At 40.6% G+C, this 19591-nt stretch overlaps 1 protein-coding gene across 2 annotated transcripts in view; it reads left to right on the top strand.

Annotated features, from left to right (window-relative positions):
• arhgef12a (Rho guanine nucleotide exchange factor (GEF) 12a) overlaps positions 1 to 15046 on the top strand; it is a 41403-nt gene extending 26357 nt beyond the window's left edge. For both annotated transcript variants that reach the window (XM_063492909.1, XM_063492910.1), the window contains 35 exons: positions 160 to 217; positions 314 to 477; positions 909 to 932; positions 1274 to 1393; positions 1857 to 1943; positions 2338 to 2472; positions 2617 to 2718; positions 2849 to 2959; positions 3924 to 4022; positions 4446 to 4488; positions 4809 to 4914; positions 5113 to 5250; positions 5334 to 5366; positions 5980 to 6094; positions 6184 to 6295; positions 6383 to 6586; positions 6659 to 6800; positions 6886 to 6918; positions 7000 to 7151; positions 7374 to 7520; positions 7732 to 7817; positions 8578 to 8703; positions 8940 to 9054; positions 10975 to 11075; positions 11311 to 11388; positions 11556 to 11631; positions 11723 to 11890; positions 12004 to 12091; positions 12182 to 12259; positions 12342 to 12436; positions 12547 to 12753; positions 12855 to 13091; positions 13200 to 13429; positions 13572 to 13647; positions 13773 to 15046. In XM_063492909.1, coding sequence (XP_063348979.1) covers positions 160 to 217; positions 314 to 477; positions 909 to 932; positions 1274 to 1393; positions 1857 to 1943; positions 2338 to 2472; positions 2617 to 2718; positions 2849 to 2959; positions 3924 to 4022; positions 4446 to 4488; positions 4809 to 4914; positions 5113 to 5250; positions 5334 to 5366; positions 5980 to 6094; positions 6184 to 6295; positions 6383 to 6586; positions 6659 to 6800; positions 6886 to 6918; positions 7000 to 7151; positions 7374 to 7520; positions 7732 to 7817; positions 8578 to 8703; positions 8940 to 9054; positions 10975 to 11075; positions 11311 to 11388; positions 11556 to 11631; positions 11723 to 11890; positions 12004 to 12091; positions 12182 to 12259; positions 12342 to 12436; positions 12547 to 12753; positions 12855 to 13091; positions 13200 to 13429; positions 13572 to 13647; positions 13773 to 13783 — 3897 coding nt within the window. In that variant the 3' untranslated portion in view covers positions 13784 to 15046. The remainder of the gene's footprint in view (positions 1 to 159; positions 218 to 313; positions 478 to 908; positions 933 to 1273; positions 1394 to 1856; positions 1944 to 2337; positions 2473 to 2616; positions 2719 to 2848; positions 2960 to 3923; positions 4023 to 4445; positions 4489 to 4808; positions 4915 to 5112; positions 5251 to 5333; positions 5367 to 5979; positions 6095 to 6183; positions 6296 to 6382; positions 6587 to 6658; positions 6801 to 6885; positions 6919 to 6999; positions 7152 to 7373; positions 7521 to 7731; positions 7818 to 8577; positions 8704 to 8939; positions 9055 to 10974; positions 11076 to 11310; positions 11389 to 11555; positions 11632 to 11722; positions 11891 to 12003; positions 12092 to 12181; positions 12260 to 12341; positions 12437 to 12546; positions 12754 to 12854; positions 13092 to 13199; positions 13430 to 13571; positions 13648 to 13772) is intronic.
• Positions 15047 to 19591: the final 4545 nt, after the last annotated feature.

Raw genomic sequence — 19591 nt, 5'->3', positions numbered from 1 at the left:
CGACATGTCTTTTCACTGCGAAAGTCACTGTTTTCTACTCCAAGGCCAATACCAAGGCTGCCACCTTCTGGCCACTCAGTATTTCTACTCAGTAAACTATTGGGAATAAAATGCAATGTCAGGCTGTGTACTTAGAATATGGCCACTATTGTCTTCCAGGTTAATGGGACCCATGTTGCACATTCTAACCACACAGAAGTGGTGAAACTCATTAAATGTAAGTTGTTCTTTCTGCATTTTCACAAAAGTTACATTTTAAAAATAAATCCTACAAAAAGGGTCTAATTCTCGCTTTTTAATGTGTGTGTTCTAGCGGGCTCCTATGTGGCCCTCACAGTGTTGGGCCGGCCCCCCGGGCTTGCCCAGATACCTTTGCCCGAAGCAGAGCCAGACATGAGCTTATCCTCTCCAAACTCTCCAGCACCACAGCGCCCCTGCAGTCCTCAGGACAGCATCTTACCTATTCAACAACCATGGGTACTAAAGACATTAGTTACTTCTGTTGCCTTTTTGTATTTTCTGTCCACTTTCCTCAAATTTGTCATGCTTCTTTATCTTATTCCCCTTGGTCTGTATATGCCCCCCCCCCCCCCCCCCCCCCCCCCCTTTATAGATGCTGTCACATTTGTGGTACATCTGTAAATCTCATCCGCTCAAATCTTCTCTGGGGCTAAATGTCTTCTATATAACTCTGACACTATCTCTGTTATATATAATATAGAATTATATAACATATCTCTGTGTGTGTGTGTGTGTGTGTGTGTGTGCGTGTGTATATTTTACTATTATTATTATTATTATTATTATTATTATTATTAAATTTTAAATGAAAATATAAAAAATTTTTATATTGCACATTTGCAGTTTTGCATCTTTTTCAGCTTCTCCTTTGGTTTTTTTCCCCACAGGATGAGAAAGCTGACATCTTGGAGGTGAGCAAGGCAAACAAGTGTCACTTGCTGACTAAAGGTTCTGGCATTAGAAAGAAGATTTGCCCTCTTTGATGCACAGTTGTGTTAAATTGAACTATTAAAACGAGTGGTGTTTTCTCTTTGGAAAATCAAAAGATCACTTGTATCGGAACATTCATACGGAGGAGTCAAGTAGTATGTGTACTGTTTATTTAAATACTGCAGTATATATTTTAATGCAGGAAGTAGTTTTCTTTACCTTTTGCATGGGAAACAAATATCAACATATTTGACATTTTACCACTTTCAAGCAAACTACAGGGACCTGCTATTACTATTCTTTCCCCCTTCTTGCCATTCAGGCCATGAAGGAGGAGTACAGCAGAAATCCCTCCCCTAAACTACTGAAAGACATCCAGGAAGCTGAAAAACACATTCCTCAGCTGCCGGGTCAGCTCCCCAAGGCCATTGGGACAACACAGGTAGTTACCTTAACATGCCCAAAGACATGGGATATCTAGGGACAGGTATCTAACGGCAGCATCCAAGGAGGTGTTGTGGGATTCTTTTTCTTTTTTGTAGAACATTTGATTGTGCCAGACAAACATTAATCCAAAGCCCATCAGAGGATTAGACTTTCTCTGTGGGAAGCCACTCTTTTGTGTCTGAGTGACGGCTTATTTTATAGTCATCACACGCTGAGCCTTGTGCTATGTGCGTCAACTAGTCTGCTACATTTAAATTTTTCAGTAGTTATATTTTATGCAATTCCACTCTTGAAAGACTCTTAAAATGATTTATTGACTATTACCGGTGTATGTAGTTTATTTTGAAAAGCTGTTTGAACATGTGTCATAAAGAACATTGTAAATATTATTTGTTTATCATTAAAAATATATAAATCTTTATAATTATTTTTTTTAAAAAGTATTATTAAATCCTCAGGAGATTGTTCCAAGTGATGATGCAGATGAAGATGCATTTGTCCCCAAGGGAGAAAACAATGCAGACCTGTTCTGGACCAGGACCCCTGTAAGTAATCACATTTTTAAACATCACAATCTAAAAATCTCTCTCAATACCATATTTACATCAAATTCCAAGACCTGCTATGCTCTAGAATAATAATGCAAAAGTAAATGGAATCAGTCCTGCTTGGCTTTGGGGCTTATTTAGATCTAAACATCACCAGAGCAAGGATTATATTTATGCATACCGATTCTACATTCAGATGACTCTCAGGCATAGCAACCAATCTGTAATATAGTGTTTTAGGTCTCTTTTTTTCTCTCTTTTTTTTTAAATGAAATTTAGATTCATTACAAAGTTGTTGCTTTTGTGTGTGTGTGTGTGTGTGTGTGTGTGTGTGTGTGTGTGTGTGTGTGTGTGTGTGTGTGTGTGTGTGTTCGTTCCTTCCCACTTTCAGATATCTCGCATATTTGGGCCGTCATCTCCAGACAGCCAGTGTCCAAGAGAGTTCTCCTGCCCCAGCCCAAAGACCACACCCAGGAACAGCTACAACTCCTTCCACTCCCCAGAGACAGAGGACACCACTGATCTGGTAGCTTTGTGGAAATTATCTTCACACATATTATTTATTTACTCTGTCTTTCCTCTAACTGTTACAACCACACAATAAGGTCAAGAGGTTATAAATGTCCAAATGGGAGACACATATTGACCATACCTGACATCTCGTCTACAGGACGCCCTTTCCCCTACCACAGTCAGCAGTCCCTCCTCGTCTCGACTTGTTTCGCAGATCATTGGAGCTGAGGATGACTATTTTGATTCAGACCAAGAGCAGGTATTTTTTGGGGACATTATCTCTTTTATTTATTTGCAAAACCCTACAATTTTACGGAAAGCCCAAATACAATTTCAAGTGACTTATAGGTTAAGATTAGAGGTAAACTGTTGTACTGACTGTTTTTCAGACAAACGGCCAGTGTAACAGCTTTAATAGTATTGAGCTGCTCAAGTCTCGCCCTGCCCACCTCGCAGCCTTTCTGTATCATGTCATCTCTCAGTTCGACCCTGCTCCTGTGGTAAGACTTCCTTCATATTTGTTGATGGCTTTTATGCATTATTTACAGTTTTTACGTAACCTAGGCCCTTTGCTGTGAAGAAAGTTCACCCAGTCACACAAAGCTGGTTATCAATTTGCTAAGTTAACCCAGTGTTTGCTGTTCCAGCTATGCGCCAGTCCCATGAACATCTGACCAACAACACTGATTTAGTGCACTGACAGCTGAGAATGTCATTTTACAATGCAAGAATAAAGTATAATATTAGAAACATATGAAGCAGTTGCACACATACAACAGAATGAAACTAACACACCTGCTGCAGATAAACCAGCGATATAAGATTAAAAGCTCTGAATAGTAGTTTTAAAAGTGTTAAAAGTGCTGTATGTTTGAAGACTTTGAATGTTTTGGACAGTAAGTCTGGGAAAAGAGCTGCTATATGAAGTCAGTGAAAATGTTTTTTAATAGTCTGAGAGCAAGTAAATATTAATACAAAAACGGAATTCAAATATGGGCTTTGACCTTCTGTGATGTCTTATATATTATATATTAATGTTTATTGAACAACAAAATTGTTGTAAAATTGTTTGCAAGCAAGGAAAGTTGCATCTAAAAGTCAGTATTTGTTATTGGTGCTGATTTTGGAAACGCAATACATTAGACACCATTAAAAATTTTTAGACCCTCCCACTCTCCGAGCACAGAGGTCAAGAGATTTTCCAGGAAAGGGCGACACTATTTTGCAGTGAATTGATTGGTCAGTAGGTGTTGATTTCATACCTACCTAACAGGTAGGGTTCACAGCATAAGTTATTGTGGCATAAGTTATCTCAGTAATAAGTGAACCACCACAGGAAACCCCGGCTTAACTATGGGAAGAAAGCTTAACTTGTCTTAAAACAAAATCTTGCTGTTTAGTAGACCTCTAGGAGACTCTGCAGTTCCTACTTTTATTTTGATTTTTAATGTTTTGTTCCCTCAGCTGTGCTACCTCTATGCTGACCTCTACAAGCAGACCAACTCCAAAGAGACCAGACGGGTGTTCATGGACCTTCACAATTTCTTCATTGACCGGGGAGCAGTGAGTCTTCATCTGTCTTTACACGGCGAGCACACAATATAGTATTGCATTTAGATTACAGCAAATTATTGTAGCAAATTGAATTTAATCACATTTCCGGGTGTTTCCAAAATCATACTAATTCGACCAAACAAAGCCTAAAAACACATTTTAACGTAATCTCATATACAGGTCAGAACAGGGTGGTGTATTTGCTCGTAATTGGCTATTATGCCTTTCATTGGAGATGATAGAGGAGGTTCAAGTGCACAATAAGACTAGAAAAGCACTATAAATGCCAGATCATTTACTGTTATGTGTCTTTATTTATGATCTGAACTCATGCAGACAGCGTTTGGCAGTGTTTTGCTTGACTTCAGTACCTTCACTCCTTTATATCCCTGTTTGCTTTTAAAGTATTGAACTGTTTCATTTTTGTTGCAGAATTTAAAAGTTGGTGTTCCTGAATCTGTCTCCGCTGATCTTGGTAAGTATTTCGTACACCGCTTCTGTCTCATTTAGTTACCTAACCAGCATCATTTAGAGCTGGTGATATTTATTTTGTGCTGACTTTTTGTGCTTCTGCTGGGTAACTTTAGCAATTTAAGCACCCTCATTATACAGTCCCTGTAAGTCGATTCCTCAGCCAGCCAAGCACAGTCCTTGCCAAGGCCTTAAGAAATCAAATGCTCTGATGGTTTGGAAAGTATTGCTTAGCTTTAATACCACTTATTTATTGTGGACATGCTGCAACCCTTTGATATTTATTCTGTGTGTGTGTGTCCGTGTGTGCGTGTGTGTTTGCAGATCGGCGGCGGACAGAACTGATCCCAGAGGAGATAAACAGACAACATGTTCAAACACTGCAGGACTCTCTGCTCCCTGATATTCAGAAGAATCTTGAAGATTTCAGGTAAATTCAGAATTTGTAATTTTTGTGATGCTGCCGAGTTAGCTGAGTTTCAGATGTTAAGGATTTTGTTAGCTCCCACATTAGGCATATATAAAAGAAGCAAGCTTTTCTCATCCTCTTCTTCATTGTTTCTCTAAAACATTATCAATCTGGTCACAGTAATAACAGTATACCTCCTGATGTGTTTGGTACTTGCAGGCAGAAGCGCAGTATGGGCCTAACAGTGGCTGAAGCAGAGCTGGGCAGACTGGACCAAGAGAGAGTCAGAGACCGCGGCACTCTCGAGCGGGAACGCTCATATGCTGAAAACATCATCGCGAAGATAGACGATATCCTGTGAGTAACTGATACGTATACATGCTAGTTGGAAGCACATAATATTCAGTTTTATCAATTTTTATTTATCGTACTGTTAACAGGGTAACTACTCAGCTCACAGAGGAAGAGAAATGGTAAGAAAACTTTGGTTGAAGCAAGTTTCTTAAATCAAGAGATTTCTAAGAGTTAACAACTCCCATGGCCCCTTCAGCCATCTGTGTCTGTGCTATATTTACATTCTGTAATATGCCTCTCAATTATCTAAGGGAGCTGTCATGTCATGGCTTATTTTTATTAAGTCTTTTCAGTCCTTGAAATTATCATTAGACAGCAATCTGCTCCTAAATTAATAACTTGCCAGTGGTAGTAATTATTCACCTTTAAAGTACAGTCTTTGATGTTTCAAGCAAGAATACATATCAGTGTCATCCAAGCGCTACTCTACATCCCCCACAGTTGACAAATTAAGCGGTGGAGCAGTCTCTTAAAGAAAACATGTAATTTATGCAGTATGTTTATATTAAATAATTCAAAAGTGTGACTGATTGAAACAGTCTTGTTTGAAATGCCATATGGTCGCAGCACAGCCCAGATGGTTTGTGTAGACGTTGTATGAGAACGACTGTTGTGACATATGGTACGAATCACAATATGGATACTTGCTCTCTTCAAATTTTAGCATTGTCTTGTTTTGTTAATTATAATTCAGAAAGCATCCAAACTCAAAGGTTGTCATGTTTTTTTAAGCACTACAATGCAGTATGTTATATATACGTACATGAAGCACCTTGGTGTGAGGGTCAAGGAACCTCGCAGTCTGGAGTCCAAACGGCTTCGGATCAGCTTTCTTCCCATGATTAAGGTAATCTAAATTTGTCTTGCACAGTGAGACTTCTTCCTCTTCCCCCATCACCTACATGACTCTTTTCTTGTTTTTGATGAACTCTACAGCGAGGCAACAAGACGGAAAAGGAAAGAGAAGAGAAAGTGAAAAAGGTTCCCAAGAATAATAAATTTAATATTCGTGTACCTCAGCGGCGGCCCAGCCGCATCGAATCGTCAGGTAAGATACGAGTTTGAAATTACCAAAAATAACAACGTAGCTTTCAAAGCTTTATATTATTTTGATACCACCTGTCTGTGTATTCAGGGGGTACGACCCAGGAGGGACGACCACGGCCTCAGAAACAGATGTCTCAACCTGCACTGTCTACAAGTGATTATAAAGAATCTAGTCGTCTCAAAGGCAGCCAATCAAGCGAGGGCCCTGAACTTATACACTCCATGTCTGTCAACTCATCATCTCCAATTAGCGCCACCTACAGCTCTGACACCAGCAGAGACGCTGATATGGGTGAGCAAGCAGACAAATGAATTAAATGAAAAAACTTAAAGGAGCGATGGCTATTAACTTGTTATCTGGCAGGTGGGACTCCAATATTTGGCCCCTGCAGGGTGAGTGAAATCCTTCCATCTGACTCTCTGGACGGGTTGCCATACTCTGCTTCGCAGTTTGACCCCCTATATAACCTGGACCAACTGCCAGAGGATGACAGAGAAAGTGACAGGTGCCTTTAAAGTCACATCTGCAGTAACACTGTTTCCCTTAAAAGTTCTTATTTTTATCACTGATTTCTCTGTCACTTTTTGTAGAACTCACGAGGGAACACCAAAAGCTTTAAGAAGGCAAGAATACCAGATCATTTGGACTTTCTTATATTGATCTAAAAACCTAGGTCAAAAGCTAACTTTATTGTATCACTGTAGGCTTGAGGGACTCGGTGCTGCTGATATCCAGAGCGAGGATGACCAGGGAACAGATTCTGAGTGCGATCCCCCAAACTGGCAGCATCTGGTGCGTCCAGAGGTTCTAGCCGGTCTCAGGCCTCATGAAATCAAGAGACAGGAAGTTATCCACGGTGAGGAGTGGCACTGTCAAACTCCCTTGAAGCTAATATTGTATTTTCAAACGATACTCTCCATGTGCTTTAAAATACTACAGTATACAGAATATAGTGCGTAGACTAGAAGACAAATATGTAGCATTTGCTGGGATCCAACCCAAGCTGCTGTCAGATGTGTTTTATGCTGAAATGTGCAAATACCTGCCAGCTCGAATTAACATCTTGCGTTGTCTGCAGAGCTCTTTTACACAGAGCGTGCACATGTACGGATGCTGAAGGTTTTGGACAACGTTTTCTACCAGAAGCTCACCAAAGACTCCATCCTGCCTCCTGCTGACATCAAGAATATTTTCTCCAATCTGGAAGAGGTTCTGCAGCTGCATGGTACACTAGAAACACACCTCTCCTCTGCCTCTGAGCCATTAAGAATCAATAAAATGCCTGAAAAGTCCTGTAGTGTAAATTTAATTCCATTTTAAAGTAAGGCCAAACTCTTAACAACATACAGACGCTCACATTATCATTTTGCATTCCTCTTTTTTTTTTTAAATCTTGTACACACACATGCTGATAGTTCCTCCTATTTAAATTTCAGTTAACATATCAGATCAAATGGCTGCCGTTCGGAAGAGAAATGACTCTTCAGTAATTGATCAGATAGGAGACGACTTGCTTTCCTGGGTGAGTACAATTTTCATGCCAAAATTGTATTTTCTCTTTCATATAATTCCTTCTATTGAATAAAATTCAAGATGACTGATGTGGTGGGGAGAAAAAAAACATTGTGTACAAAGAAATGGAAGTGTTGCCCAAAATTGCTTCATAACGAGAAAAAAAGTGTTGACGTTGGCTTGAGATTGCTTTTCTCAGCTTTATAATTCGACAATCTTTTGGGATGACGTGTGCACAGGGACATGGGTATGTGCAGTTTATATATGACAGCCATGGTAATAGGCCTTTTTCGCCACTTAAATCCTTCTAAAATGGAAAAAAAAGAGGAAAGAAAATCAAAGACGACAGAGAGGAACATCTGCCCTCCCCAGTAAGATGAAATGGGAGTGAGAAAAATGGAAGCCCTGTCCCTAGTAAATGATGTCACTCAATACCCTAGATCTGGCTGACATCTCAGCATCTTAATATTGTCAGTGATATATGAGATGTGAGGTAGCGGCGTATGAGCTGGAAGTCTTGTATAGAGTCTCTCAATGGGAGAAGTGGAGGGAGTAGGATAAGTAGGCTAATCAGTCCCCTGAGGGTCTAAACATTGATCTAGTCTGGAGTGAAACTTAAGCTGTCTCTGCTGCAAGGACATAAGCCTGGACCCCCCACCCCCGGGAGTCAGCCACTCGTCATAGTGGTTAAATACTAAATCTACTACCTCTGACCCATATTGACTGAGTTTCTATCCATCTCTGTCCTGTCTTGGGTTGGGTGGTAACAGTTCAGCGGTGGAGAGGAAGAGAAGATCAAGCAGGCAGTGGGGACGTTCTGCAGTAACCAGCCTTTTGCTCTGGAGCTCATAAAGACCAAACAGAAGAAGGACTCGAGGTTCACTTCATTCATTCTGGTACGCATGTCACTGTGCAGACAGTGTATACAAGGTGTTCACAGGAGATAACTGTTCAGGCTCAGAAGGCTCACAATTTGTCAATCAGAGGGTTTAAACAATGGTTGTGTGGATCTAAATAAAAACCCAAGCTTACTCTTATTCTAGCTCAGTCTCTATTTATACTGAAAATTATGCATTTGGGCTGTTTTTATGGCTGCTTAAGGGTACTCTGCTTATATTTTGCTTCTTTGCAGGAGGCAGAGAGTAACAGGCAGTGTCGCCGACTGCAACTCAAGGACATCATTCCTGTGGAGATGCTGCGGCTCACCAAGTACCCTCTGCTGCTCGACAACATTATCAAGTACACAGGTGTGGTTGTGTTTTCTTAGTAATCAGAGCTGTCTTACCACAGTTGGCAAGGATTTGTTCACATTGTAATTACTTTGCGTGCACAAGGACCTTAATGCACAACTCATGAAGGATCTAATCTGATCATTGTGACAGGCCTTTACTTAAACGAATAGCTGCAAACCTATCATTACTATTATTATTATTATTATCATTATTATTATTAGAGCACATTTAGTTTGCAGATTATTTTTGTAAACTGTGAAATAAAATACTGCAAACAAGTCCAAGTATTAAGCACACAGACTCTTTCATGGGAGTTAAAGTCCCCTAACTAGATAAATAGTTTTCTTTCTTATTTTTTAATTATTCATTGCTCAACATATTTATTAGGCTTCCTGTCATAAAGATTGCTCTCAAAATTAAATAAAGTGTTAATTTTGACGGCAAATTGTGATTTTAGTTTTAGCCTTTTACTAAAACATCATTAAGTTTTGTTAGTAATTAAGTCTACTAAGTATCATAAGATTAAAGTAGATTAAATCTAAAGTTGATAAAGTGGCTAAAATATAAAGTGTACAAGTCTGATGCATTATGTTCTGTGACATCAAATGGGAAATGTGTGCATGTGTCCCCTGGTCTCTTTCTCCCCAGCTTTGACATAAGAAAGAAAGAAAAGTTGTACCGTTTTTTTCAGGGGTAGATCAAATGTGTTCATCTAACCTTACTGCACAAGGGGATTACTTCTGATTGGATCACTTCCAAACTCATCCCATCTTTCTACACAGCTTAATTAGTTCTGATAGGATCTCACTGTCTCTCCAGAATATTTTTATCTTGGTTTTTTATGTGTATAAGTATAATATTCTTATTTATTTGACAAATAAACTGAATTCACATTTTTATATCCAATATGGACTTCTCTGAGAAGTAAGAAATTATTCAAGGTTAAAATTATTCAAATTATTCAAGGATTCAACAACTAAAAAAACTAGTTCTTCTTCTGTGCAGAAATGCAGGTAAATAACTGTAATTTGGTATCTTCATCTAAAAATAATATGCTTTACTATTTTTTCTGCTTTTTCTGTAAACCTGTGAATTTGAAAATTCAAAGGTAACAACAGTAATTATATTATAGCTATACAAATATTATTTACATAAAATGGCATATGTGTACCAGTGGCTTGACCATTACAGACACATAAAATATGATTTTGATAATTACCAATAATGTTAATTTAGTGCAGCTGTAACATCAACATACATTAGGGTGGTGCTCTAATACATTTGATAAGCACTGTATATCAGCCGTCTAGTTCATCACAGTGGCTGTGTAGCCTGGCTTACCAGTAAAAGTGTGTAAAATGTCAGATCAGAATTAATTCTTGCTTTAAGTTTGGCTGTAGTGCTGCAGCACGCCCTCATGTGACCTCCTTGAGCAGAGTTCAGTTATCATATCCAGCTTTTCTCTCACATTCATCATGTCACAATCCTCGTGCCAATTAGTTCTTATTGGTGACTTAATACAGCATGTAAATGAATTTACCCATAACTATGGGCACAAACAAAAAAAAATAATGGTATCTCATTTGCATTTAATAATCTGAATGCAGCATAAAAGAACGGATGAGTTACAGAGACAAATAGAGAGATTATCATTTTAATGGTCCTGCAGCAGCAGTGCACATTTTTGGGGAATGTCGTACCCATTATTTGGGCCATCATTTTAGTCTGGGGTGGCCTTTGGGTCTCACTCCAGACAATGCACTAACGATAAAGAATAACCAGCTATTAGGGGGCTGAAGTGTGCTCCCCCTTCCCCCAAAGCCTTGTCATAATTTTTTGGGAATGATGGCGTGTTAATGGCTGGAAGAAATATCAATTTGTCGGACAGTCCTCTGCAGAACCGAGGAGGCCTTACTGGTTAATGTCGTCTTTCAGACAATGCAGAGGAGAAGGAGAAAGTTAAGCAGGCAGCAGACTGCTGCAGAAAGATCCTCAGTCACGTCAACCAGGCTGTGAAGGAATCTGAGGACAAACAGGTGTGGTTTGTTTTGTTTTTTTTGTTTTTTTAAATTGAATCTCCTTTCCATTTTTTTTTTTTTTTGCTATTATGTGGATTTGTTTTCCAAGTTCCTCTTCAGCTCTCAGTCCTTCCTTTTTACTCTGGCTGGATATTATTTCCACTGCTTCTGCTCCACAGGCAGCAGGATCCTCTTAAAAAGGACTTACTTATCCCATTTTTTTCCATCTGTTTATTTCAATCCCTTCCTCTAGAGGTTGGAGGACTATCAGAGACGATTGGACCTCTCTTCTCTAAAGCAGACAGACAACCCAATGATCCTGGAGCTAAAGGTGAGTTATCTGCCCAGCCCTCTTTTAGCTTCAGTTAAAGCATACTCACTTGTTGTACACCCACATTATCTGTTTGAAATATGTGCTAGATAGAAAAATAGCACTGCGCAGAGCAGAAGCCAGTAGTTAAAAGCTCTTGTTTTTATTTCCTGTTCCATAACATTCAGAACTTGGATCTGACAAAGAAAACGATGGTGCATGAGGGTCCACTGTCATGGAAAGTGAACAGGGACAAAACTATCGGTTTGTTCTGATTGATTTACACGAGTTTCACTATTGCTGTTTAGCTCGAAGGTGACCACTACTTACACCACATCTTTCTATTTTCTCTCAGAGTTGTACACACTCCTCCTGGAGGACATCCTGGTTCTCCTACAGAAACAAGATGAGCGTCTGATACTGAAGTGTCACAGCAAAAACCTGGCGGGCACTGCAGATACCAAACATATCTTCAGCCCTATCATCAAACTCAACACGGTGCTGGTGCGCTCAGTGGCCACAGGTCAGTTAACACATAAACTCTGAGAATTTATTACTAGAATAAGGTATGAAATAATACAGGCTCCATCCATAGAGGGTAGAGTGATATTCATTAATAAGCCTCTCTCCTGCCAGACAACAAGTCCTTCTTTGTTCTTTCGATGTCGGAAAACGGAGCCCAAATCTACGAGCTAATGGCGCCCACTGTCTCAGATCAGAGAACGTGAGAGCAAATCCCCTTTGATTGATTCATTTAAATCTCATTGTTCCAGTTGTTATACGAGCTGATGACTGTTTCATTTCCCTGCACAAGGTGGCAGCGTCTAATCACGCAGAGAGCTGAAGCCATGAAAGTTAAGCCTCACAGCGTCATACCATTACCTCAGACCGTGTACGTTACTTACTAATTTGAGCACATCTAGTGGGTCAGGGTTTATGCTCGTTATTAACACATGATTCTGCTCGTGTGCCAGTGGGGAGAGAGACGGCGTGGAGATCATTACAACGGGAGTTTCCAGGTTGAGTAGAGACACAGACCGCACATCCACTGGCAGCACCCAGTCCACAGGTAACTGGAGCAACTCATTTCCTCGTTCCGTTTCTTTGTCCTACTTAAATATGTGTCGCTATACTTCTGTAATTAAACCCCTGTGATAACTCTTAATTATACCTTCATAGATAAGGAAAGCAGCCCAGTCTGTAGAAGCGCACTGCAGACTTCGCTACCTGGCAGTAATCCGTTTGAGGGAGTGAAGACTGAGGAGGAGGAGGAGGAGGAAGAAGAAGGCTTTGTGGACCCAGAACTTTCTTATCCAGTGGCTGAGGATTGCAGAGGAGCCTCGTTTAACATGTTCCCCTCGAGGGCAGACGAAGCACTGAAAACACGTAAGGGGCACAGAACCGATGGATTGACGCACATGAAATGCGATCCAGCTGTACTCTGTAAATCTATCACCCTTTTCTTTTTTTTTCTTTTTTTTGCTCAGTGGCAGCATTAAAGCAAGTGTTAGTGACCCAGCTGATGTCCCAGGAAGCTGCAGAGCAAACTAAACGCTCCACGGGGGCTCGCCTCCTCAGGACCACCTCTCTGCGCACCCCCATAGACTTCCGTGCACGAGTGACGGTCCACAACGGCTCAGAGAAGACCGGCTCCCAGACAGACGACCTGGCTCAGGACCTGGGTTCAGGAGACACCGGCTTCTTTGACTCGACTGATGACTATGGTAGGTCTGGGCAGTCAGAACAACTCATGGTTTAAATAGAATAAACTGACATTAAACATAAATGTTCGCCTCGTCCTGATCCTTCCTGTTTTCCTTTGATTCTTTCAGCTGCGTATTTAGTCCTGGAGGGTTACGGTGGCCCAGGGGAGAGCAGCACAGATGATGACATCTTGGCAACAACCACAGGGAAGCAGCTGAGCACTTCCCAAGGCTGCGCTGCTGACTCGGGCATCAATTTGAGATTTTCTTCAACATCACAGGCCGGCAGCCTCTCCTCTTTCAGCAGACAGGTCCTCTCTCACCTTCGAAATCTTCAGGCCAACCTCAATTATCTGAAGGTAACCGACACTTAATCCTTTACAGCTCTGAAACACACACACACACACACACACACACACACACAAAATAACTGGTATCATGCACATACACAGTAGTCATTTTTATTGTGTAATCTGGCAGCAAATTATTTTTCTCCCACAGGAGGTTGAGGCCAAGTACAACAGTCTAATACAGCAAAGGCCAGAGAGATCAGCAGCAGACACAGATGGAAATAAAGGTATCTCACTTCATGCTCAGTGCTGAGGAATGAATAACTGGTTCTTAATTTATGAATCACTTCCTGTATCTGTTCCTTTTCTGATCCCAGATCTTGCTCTCTCTCCTTCCCTCTCCCTCCCTCAGATAAGAGATAGTGGAAGTCTGTGCAGCAGCTTTTGGCTCTGGTCCCAAAGAGGAAGTACCGACTTGTAGTCTGTTCCTACTTCTCATGTCCTGGACTTTCTGGACGTCTTATAAGCTTGTCCTCTCACTGCTGAGCCCTGTTTTTTTTTTAGTTTTTTTTAGTTTTTTTTGTTTTTTCCGTTTTGTTTTTTCCATCAGTTGCCACAGAGAATGAGAGACTTAAGTGTGAGCAAACGTTTGAAGGGAGGAGTCATCTTTTCGATGCCGTGCCCCCCCATCCTCTTCCTCCTCCTCCTCTTCTTCCTCCTCAGCACAAGGCAATCAGGGAAGTGGGATTGCGCCAGAACCTCACCCCCCTCCCCTTTTACCATTTAACACCCATACCCCTCGAATCCCTGCAAGAAAGAGAACTTATACCAAAATGTACAAAGAAGTGTGTTGAGAATATATATATGAAACACAAAACAAGAAAAGGAAAATTTTAAGATAATGTATTAAGATTTTTTTTTTTATCCCAAGATGTATTTATTTTCTCTCTTTTCGTTTTTTAAAGTGTTTCCCATATTGCTTGCATGCTTTAGGCCATGGTGTTACAGTTTTTGGCTGCTTCTCCTGCTTCAGTCACACAGGGGTTAGTGGGAGAGCCGAGTGCTCGCTAGCATAAAAGCACCCTAGCACACCTTGCTGAATTGCAGGACTGTATTCGGACTGAAGAGGCCAGAGTTGCACTGCTGATGGATGGATCCCATTGTGTTAAAATGACCTGTGTTTCGAGTCTTGAATTTCAGATAAATTCTAGGCGTGGTGTTAACTAGAATGAAGAGTCTGCCGGCTCTGATCTGGTCCTGTTGCATTTCTGTGCTGACTCCTTCGTCCTCTTCGCTCTGAGGGGTGTTTTGCCTCTCGTCTGCTCCTCTTCTCCTTTTGCGTGTGATTCTCCCTCTTCTTTTTCCCCGTGACCATGTTTGAGTGTCTTCCCTCTCTTCCTCACAGCCTAGTGGCTTTGATGCTTATTTATCCCTTCCAACACTTTATGTCATGCTTCCTCATCTGCCTCTGGGTGTCTCGCCCTGTTCCCCTCTTCTCCAAGGAGCGGTCGTGCTCGTTCAGTGTCAGCTCCTGGCAAATGCTGCTTTCTTTCTGCTACTATTGGCAATGCTGATCTGACTGCCTGATATTCTAATAATGTCATGAAGTTCAACATATTCTGTACAATGATCAAGTTGGAAGGTTTATGCATAACTTTACAAAATAAATGGTGCCATGACACATTCAAAAAAGAAACCGGTGTGCGCGTTGTTTTCTTTCTTTTTTTTTCCAGTCTAACAAAAGAAGACATCTAGTCCAGTGACGTTTTCAGGAATTGCTGAATGATTGGGAAATTATTATATTTGGAGGTCAGAGTGACAAAGAAATGATCAGTTGCTTGACTTGTATCTAAACATTAAATAATAAACACACGAAATTGTGACTGTAAACCTATTTTTCTTTTTTTCTTTTTTTTAATCTGGTTGAATTTTAGGTTCTGCTGAAAATACTGTGCCTTCTGTTCATAATATCCCTCCTCCCATCTTTACACATATGGAGTGGAAATTTTTCAGATCTCTATGCTGATAAAGTCACTCCAGGCATCTTTATGTGAGATTGTGCACAAATTTTTCATGGTTCTGCTAATTTATGCTGTCCCAATATATTAATTTTGCAATGATGGGTGCAAATTCATTCATTCATTTACAGTAACTTAATTCTCTAGAAGGTTACACCTTAAAACCTACAGTAAGCAACTTTTTGCCACTTTCAAGCAGGATATAGGGAGAGAAAACAGTGACAGTTACCTCTATGTAGATATCCAGTATATACAAAGCAACAGTAGGACTTAGTGGTAGTACAAGTATTCAGTATTAATAGTCTTTTTTTGATAGAGAAAAAATCTAAATGTATGTTGTTATTAAAGCTAGTTTAAGCTGCTTCTTTATTGACACGGGGTAGCTCCGTCTGTGTGATATCTAGGGATATTCAGCAAATGTGTAACCTAATACACTAAGGAAATTTGTTAGAAAGAAAATTCTCAAAGTGAATTTGACAAATATTTAAGGGGGAAAAGAAGAACTGGAGGATTTCCTCTGTGATCAGGTTAATTAATTTTTGGTTTCTTGACCAAAAAAGTTATTTTTCACTTTATGTTTTTAACATTTTAAATGTTATTCAATTTTTTTTCAGTAGTGCCATTTTAATTGGTTAATTATTCTATCTAATATGGGCCTAATGCAGCATTCGAGTTGTAGACGCCTCAAAGTTTCCTAATAGAATTTCAGGATTGAGTAGTGCTAGTTTTTCATTTATTTCAGAAAGCAAACAATTACTACCCAAGCTAAATGGCAAATGAATTTATGAGTTAACTGATATGAATAAATGTGTTTTATTAAGTGATGTGGTGGAGAATAAATCAATGGAAGCAAATAATTTTCTGTTTGTGCTACTTTAGATAGTCTGGAGGCTCATTCTGATTTTCACTCCTTTTTCAGTGATTTTTACTTCTGTAGTTTTAGGTTGTGAACAAAACTGAACCAGCTGTTCTGTTACTTTGTGTTGTTTGCATTAAGATACATCATGTGTATAATATAGTCAAAGTGTGTCTAATTTGGTAACAGTTGTAAGAATGCTCCAATGATCTGATTTCGCTCCCTTCTGCCATGTTATAGCTAAGCCTTATACTTTGTTTCAGAAGTGTTTTCTTTTAGCTCCAACAAATTTTGTTGAGTTAATTATGAGCTATAGTTGTAGTCTCTGGAGTCTCTTGCTTTCAGATACAGTTTAGGTAAATCAATTTAATATTAAAATAACTAAACTGCACTTTAATCTGTGTAAATGACAGTCGGATACTTGCAGGAATTCACTGCACTGTGAATGAATTCAAGGCTTGAACTTTCCAACCACTCAACAGATGACATCCTGTATGCAAGTAACTGAAAACTGGATGACACATGAAATATTACAGATCTCTTTCCCCCCCGAAGCAACTTCACAATTGAAAACTGGGTTGAAAATGTGGACAGCACAGGCAGTGTGGACCACTTTAATGTTACCTTCATAGTCAACTATACGTTTGACCTTAAACAGAGTATATTTTCCTAGACATTCGGCAGCACTAAATGTCAGAGTGCGTGAGCCGTCGTAAAGGAAACCACGAGAGAGGTTTTGATCAAAGACGCCAGAAAAGGTGTTCATTACCAGCAGGTGGCAAACTTCCACCATTAAACTTCATGTGGAGAAGACCCACCCTAAAACCTGCAGTGACATCAGTGTTTTAAATAACCTAGGGTGCCCATTGATTTTCCACATACATTTGACTCCAGAGTCTAACAAATAAATGACCCAAGAAATGCATCTTGCCGGCCTCCATAATGAGACAAAGCCACAGTCAAGAGAATCCCACAGAGGGCTATGTAGCATTTATTGTGACTTTGTTCAGGTTTACTGCTACCTGTCTTGTGTCTGGCAGTGATTTTTGCAAAGTGTGTCTGAGTGGAAAGCAGGATGAAGCCTCGCAGCCCGAATGACACGCTCCCTCTTTCCTTCTCTCCGTCAGCCCAACTGTTGGCTTGCTGCAATGAGAGAGAGGAGAGGATATCTTATGAGGAGACAATGTGAAGGTATGAGGTATAAATGGTGAAAGAAAAAGAAGGAGAAAAGCCAATAAATTAAGAGTAATAGAAAGGAAGTGGCGAGGGCAGAGTGTGATAAAGACACAGGGAAGATGAGGAGAGGACAGAGGCAGACGAGAGGGGATGGTAATTGATTGTCTCGTTTCTCCACATGCACCTGTCACCGAGCTAATTGGAGTGGCGAAGACAAAGAGGAGAGAGGTGTCAGTCACAGTGGAGCCTTCCAGGAGGGCAATTCAGGTCAAGCTCTGATAAGACGACCCCTTTCTCCTCAGCACCTTCAGCTACGCAACAGTGTCACGAGGAGACGGGCGGGGAAAATGAAGCTTTATCCTTGCGGAGGAATCCAAAATATGTCCCATCCAAAAGCAGAGGTCCTGCATTGTCATTGTTCTCTTTTTTTTCACCCACTAGGCATTTTGAGTTGTGCCATCTTTTAAATATAGTATAAAAACATAACAGAGCACACTTACCCACATGGTTTCGGATGCTGATTTGCATAAATTTTGCATACATGCTCAAGGTTGAAAATCAAGTTGAGGATTTGATGTGTTTACCTGATGCTGTGTAACACAAAGAGCTCGAGCTCATGATTATAGTGGAGCGCATCATTATGGTTGTTGCCACGGGGCTTAATTCTAAGATAAGGATGCTTGACTAAATAACTCGGCTGTGACAGGAACAAACAGGAGGGGTTTTTTTCTTTAGAATCTGGGCTTTTTTATCCACACTTCCACAAAAATAAGGAACACAGCACTGCAAACATCGTATTCTGAACAGCTCCTAAAATCAAGGTTCTGTGTGAACCTCTATGCACCGACTTTTCTACTCTACACGAGCACTGAAAGCATTTTATGCAACATCTCTCATTCACCCAGGCATTTTTCTGTGACAAAGTGCTTTCAATCTAATACTTACACATCAGAAGCAACTCAAGGTTCAGTGTGCCAAAGGATGCTTTGTTATGCACACTGAGGCAGCCGGTGACTGAACCACCAACCCTCCAATTAGGACATGACCTGCTGCACCTCCTGAGCCACAGTTAGCTAACTAAATAATGTTTAAAACCAACTGCCTAATTTTGTGTAGTTCCCCCTCAAAGAAACACAGCTCTGACCTGTTGAGGAGTCTCTTTAAGACCTCTTAAGACATCCCAGTAATGACCTGAAAGCTGAGAGGCTTTAAAGAAACTGACTTGCTGTTCCAGCATGGTGAGGTGGAGTTGAGGTACAGGACACACTGGAGAGATCATCTCTGTGTTCCTCCGGATAAACTGGAGGAGGTGGCTGGGGAAAGGTAGGACCTTTCTGCTTAGGCAGCAGCCCCCTCAACACGGGCATGGGTATGCAGAAGAAAATGGATGGATGGACGTTCCAGCACATCCCACAGATGACTGATTGGATCGGTTAAGTTCAAGGTCAAGTCAACACCTTGAATTCCTTCAAACCATTTCTGAACACTTCCAGAATGAGAGGTTCACTGCTATTGGCAATAGTTAACATGAAGAGGTGTCTGCAGCAGTGCATCATTCACACGTATACCAGGGTTCAAGGCTTCCCAGCAGAACATAACACACAACGCCTCCAAAACGTTGCCACTTTCCCATAGTTCATCTCTTCCGCAGGTAAATGAAACACACTCACAAGGCTATCTGCACGATGTTAAAGGAAAGTTAGATGCTCATGTGCCTATCATAGGTGCTTTAGATGGTGGACAGAGGTCAACATGACCGCTGAATGATCATGGTGATCTTCCTATTATAGCCGGTACTCAGAGCATCGTGCATATTGTCCTTCCTTGAGCCACTTTTGGCAAACGCTACTGACTGTAAATCAGGAACGCCTGCAAGACTTGCATTTTGAAGATGACTCAGTTGTGTAACTATCAGAGTTTGGCGCTTGTTAAAATGAGTCAGATTTTTATTTTTTGGTCCAGTTTTCAGCTGCCACAGTAAACTCCAAGAGGTAGCTGATACATCTAATACATCCCAACACAACCTTGATAGGCGGTTGTGCGAGAAGATAATCAATATCCTTCCCAAAGATTTTCTCATGTATCTCGGTAATGTTTCCAGTGGGGATACACTCGCATCAGTATTTACACCTCAGGTAGTCTGTCAGCAGCCTGTGCTCATTTTTTATCATTGTATGGAAT

Source organism: Pelmatolapia mariae, linkage group LG14 (genome assembly GCF_036321145.2).
Source record: "Pelmatolapia mariae isolate MD_Pm_ZW linkage group LG14, Pm_UMD_F_2, whole genome shotgun sequence".
In the NCBI taxonomy this organism is placed as follows: domain Eukaryota; kingdom Metazoa; phylum Chordata; class Actinopteri; order Cichliformes; family Cichlidae; genus Pelmatolapia; species Pelmatolapia mariae.
Note: the sequence above shows the minus strand (reverse complement) of the source record. Positions and strands in the feature narration are given on the sequence as shown.